Source organism: Callospermophilus lateralis, unplaced genomic scaffold (genome assembly GCF_048772815.1).
Source record: "Callospermophilus lateralis isolate mCalLat2 unplaced genomic scaffold, mCalLat2.hap1 Scaffold_181, whole genome shotgun sequence".
Classification (NCBI taxonomy): Eukaryota; Metazoa; Chordata; class Mammalia; order Rodentia; family Sciuridae; genus Callospermophilus; species Callospermophilus lateralis.
The window spans coordinates 2,294,922-2,299,387 of NW_027512846.1; the positions used below are offsets into that span (position 1 = coordinate 2,294,922).

Below are 4,466 nucleotides of genomic sequence, written 5' to 3' on the forward strand. Positions count from 1 at the left end.
TCAGCCGAAAGTGCCGGATTCCCAAAGATGCAAGATGCCTCCGCACCGTCTGGTATTGCAGTACTCGCTTACCTTGCTCACCGACACAGCCTGTATCATCAGGAGCAGAATGACAGGCAGCAGGAGTACCAAGACGGGTACAGCTACTGCGATGCTGTGCATACACAAGCTAAGAAGAACAGACAAACTGTTCTCTCCTGGCCCCGCCCAACGACCGACAGCCCTCATTAGCCCCGCCCTGGCTGGCCCCGCCCACCCACTTTTGCCTCCCTGGACTGGACAATTAATCCAGCACACCCAAGAGAAACCTCACCCCACCATGCTGGCCTCCCACTTGACCCTTTTCAACCTTCATTACCCCACTTCTTGGCCTCCCTAGATTCTTAACTCCATAGTCCATCCTACCACGCCCATCTCCCTGACCCCACTCGCCTTCAATCTGTCCTTCATAGGTCCTCCCAAGTAGCTTCTCCCTTTAGCCCTGCCCACAACATCAGCCCTCCCTCGGTTAACCCCACCTCTTGGCTGTCCTGCCCCTTGGCTGTCCGTCCCTCCCCACAACCCATTCTCTTCCCAGTGTGGGCCCTTGGGACTGGGTGGATACGCCATGGCTGAGTCCAGCGACAAGGGCATGTGTCTTGTACGAATGAGAAAAAGCACACTGGTAGCCAGAAGAACAACCAGATAAAGGCACAGGGACACCAGCAGCAGCACGAATACGCGGAAATTTCTTTGACCTATACAATTGTTTACCCACAGGCAGTGGTGGTCAAAGTCCTAGGGGAGAGAAGGCAGACCTTGAGGGTCTATTTGGCTTAGCCCAATACCCCCAAATCTTGAGGCCCCCCCTCAACCCAGCCCCTAGACCTCCTGCTCTTGGCCCTGCACGTGAGCTCCCATCTCCAGGGTGAAACCAGCACGTCCATGGATAGAGCACAGTTAGGACGCCATGGCTCATCAGGTCGTTTGTCATGAGTGAGGTCTCTAGAGACAAGACCTGCCTGGTGTCACTTTGAGCAGGATACAGAAAAGCTGTGAAGCTGTATTTTTTCAGATACTGGGTAAGGATGAGAAGAATTTCTAGCCCAGCCAGCCTTCTGTACTTGGAAACCCGTGCAAGGTGTGCACATGAGAGAAGAGCACTCGGAACCCAGGAAACCCTCAATTGGACACCCAGAGGTGGACAGGCAACAATACCCAGAACAGGGCAGCAGCCGGCCTAAAGTTATGGGTATCTAGTATCAGCAAGCTAGTGGGACAGTCACTGCCTTTCCTCCCCTTGACTCCACCAGGCTCAGCACAGATGGTGCCCTTTGCATGTCAGCACCTGTGCAAGCAAGGCCAGCGTCTCAGGACAAGTGCAGAACTGGAGGCAATAACATATATAAGTGACCAAGAGTGGCTGAGAGCCACTTGTAGCAGTGTGGGAAGATGATCTCATACCCACCCCTGGACCACATATGATGTGAGGTTCCTGGTCCTGGCCAGATGCCCTGGGATGGGTTGGTGAGTGGACAGGAAGGAGGAGTACTTACCTCCACACAGATATTACAGAAGGGACAGTGGTGGGTCCGGGGTGGACGATGGAAAGAACACTTCGAGCACCACTGCAGGCGAAAGGCCGTGTTGTTCACTCGTGCTATGTATTGAATGTTGGGGTCCTCTTCTAAGGAGCCTGGCAGGGGAAGAGATTTGGGCAGTGGCAGGAGGCCCTTCCACCACTCTACTGCCTGGGGCCGCCCCATAGCATCATTGGGCAACAAGAAGTGTGGGGAGGAGGAGGGCAGGGGAATCCCGGTCCCTGTTGAGCAAGCTGACCACTCAGATGGGCGGCAGTCAGAGAGAAAGGGCTGTCCAGCCACAGGAGCTCTATACAGAGCTCTCCCCTTTTGGAATAGTGATCAGTGCTTGAAGTCGTGTGTAAAATGGGAAGGAGGAGGAGTGAACTGCGTGGTTTGGAAGGGCCTGCTGGCCTCTCTTGCCAGCCTGCCCAGTCCTTGCTTCGAAAGCAGCTGGAACACCTCCAGGATTCTGTTTTTTCGCACTTCAGTGGCTTGGGAAATGAAGTGCCAGGGCCCAAGTAATGATGACATGGAGGGAAGGGCTCCTGAGGCCACGGGGGCGGGGGGTGGGGTTGAGGGGGGTTAGCATGTTTGAAATCACCCCTATAGGCATCAGCCCTTGGGATACCACCTCCTTCTCCAGGGGTCTGAGGCCTTACCTTTGTGCAAAATGCCTGGGTCTGACCCGTTGAGGAAAATGAGGCTGCAGAAGGACAGTATAAAGAATAGGCCCGAAACCACGGCAAATTCCCACTGCCCATTCTGAGCCAACCACCGGCACCTGAAACCAGAGCCAGACTCAGTCCTAGTCTGGGGAAACCCAGAGCTCCCCACAAGGCCTAGTTCACCTGAGGTAGGACTCACTCGCCTTAAGGACTGATCTAAATATCCAGGTTAGAGACAGACCATGGAGACTCCACAAAATGTCACCAGCATTAGCAGTCTCTCATAGTTCCCTAAATGCGTCAGGCACTCCAGACCTCTGTGCTTTCACATTGGGTTCCCTCTAACTCTATATCCTCCTTCCCCTGCTGACCCTCTCTCTCCACTTCCCTCCCTGCCTCTGTACTGTCCTTGTCTATTTTCTCTTCTGTGTCTAAGGCACTGACACCTTCCATGGGAGACTCACGGAAAGGCGAAGAAGATGCCACTTATTGTAATAAGAAGCATTGCATTAAAAGCTGGAAACAGGCTTGGTTTCAGCCATGAGGATTCGATCGGAGGTTCATTTGGGGGCGTGATACTCTGTGAAGAGGCCATGGCTAGACCACCAAGTCTCACAGACTGAAGCCACCAACGAACTCTTCTGGGTTGGCACCCAGACTGCCATGACAACAGAAGTGACATCACAGAGGTTCTGGAATGGGGGGTCTGGCTGCTTCCAGTGACTTGTGAGATCAACCTTCCCCATCCCCCACATACGCACATGTTGTAGACTGGGACATCCTGCTCTTATGATGGTAGCTTTGTTGGAGCTTGTGATGATATGATGTGGTTTGTCCCAAAGGTTCAAAGGCTGGAGGGTTGGTCCTCAGTGATGAGGTGGTAGAACCTGAAAGAGGTGGGCCTAGTGGGAGGTAACTCAGTCACTCTGCAAGATGCCCTCTCAAGGGAGTAATGGACTTCTCATGGGCCCCCATTTGCTCCTGTAAGAGGGAGTTGTTATCAAAAGAGCCAGATTGGTCCCTCCCTGTTTTCTGACACACAATCTGGTGAACACCCTCACCAGAGATCACTTGCAGGAGCTGCCAAATCTTGGATACTGAGTTAAATAAAACTTACCTCCTTATAAATTATCTGTTCTCGGGTATTTTGTTAGAGCAACAGAAAGCAGGCTAATACAGAGGCCATAAATTATGTGAAGATGGCATGGGGAGAAGTTTGGTGATGATCATCCCCCTTTCAGGCCCAGTGCTAATTGGAGTCAACAGTCCTCATTGCTCATCCTAGCTCCACTTCTTCCTTTTTGTTGTAACAGAGCTCCAGTTTGGGGAAGGAGGTAGAAATCTACCAATTAAATATCTTCCCAGTTTACTCACTTCCATGGTGGGATTTATGATGTAATTCTCTCTCAAAAATAAAATGAGCTGGGGATGTGACTCAATGGTTAAACAATGCTAGGTTCAATCCCTGATGATGATGATAATAACAATACTAATAATAATTTGTACATATTTATGGCATATAACATAATTTGAAAAATGTTACATTGAAGAACGTCTGAGTCAAGCTTTTTAACATATACATTACTTCATATTCTTATTTGTGGTGAGGACCCTTAAAATCTACTCTTTGAGTCATTTTTAGTGTAGATAACATTATCAACTGTACTCATTCTGTTGTATGTTATTATTAACTGTAGTCATTATATTGCACAATAGATCCCTTAAACTCATCCCTCTCATCTAAGTGTAATTTGTTCTCCTGGGACCAGCATCTTCCCCCTCCACAGCCCAGCCACTCCTGGGCCCCTGGCAGTCACCATTCTGCTCTCTGTTTCTATGAGTTCAACTTTTATAGATTCCACATGTAGGTGAGATCATGTGATTGTTGCCCTGTGCGTGGCTATTTCCCCCAATAAAACGTCCTTTGGCCTCATTCATTTGTCATAAAGGACAGAATTTCCTTATATTTTTTTAAAGACTAAAGAGTATCCCCTTATATTTCTAAACCACATTTTCTGTATCCATTCATGCACCGATTGGCTGGACCATAGGGTAGTTTTTTGTTTTTTGTTTTTGTTTTTTTTTGGTGCTGGGGATTGAACCCAGGGCCTTGTCCATGCAAGGCAAGCACTCTCCCAACTGAGCTCTATTTTTAAGTTTTAAAGAAACTTCCCATACTAATTTCCATAATGACTGTACTAATTTACATTCCCCCAAACATAGTACAAGAATTCTAGTT

At 49.4% G+C, this 4,466-nt stretch overlaps 1 protein-coding gene across 1 annotated transcript; it reads right to left on the reverse strand.

Moving 5' to 3' along the window:
• Positions 1 to 2,822, reverse strand: LOC143640324 (palmitoyltransferase ZDHHC19-like). Its single transcript, XM_077108169.1, has 5 exons — positions 2,692 to 2,822; positions 2,222 to 2,343; positions 1,536 to 1,675; positions 605 to 777; positions 1 to 154 (listed from the first exon to the last, which is right to left on the reverse strand). Exons 1-5 carry the CDS (start codon positions 2,820 to 2,822, stop codon positions 1 to 3), a joined length of 720 nt encoding a protein of 239 aa, XP_076964284.1.
• Between the last annotated feature and the right edge of the window lie 1,644 nt (positions 2,823 to 4,466).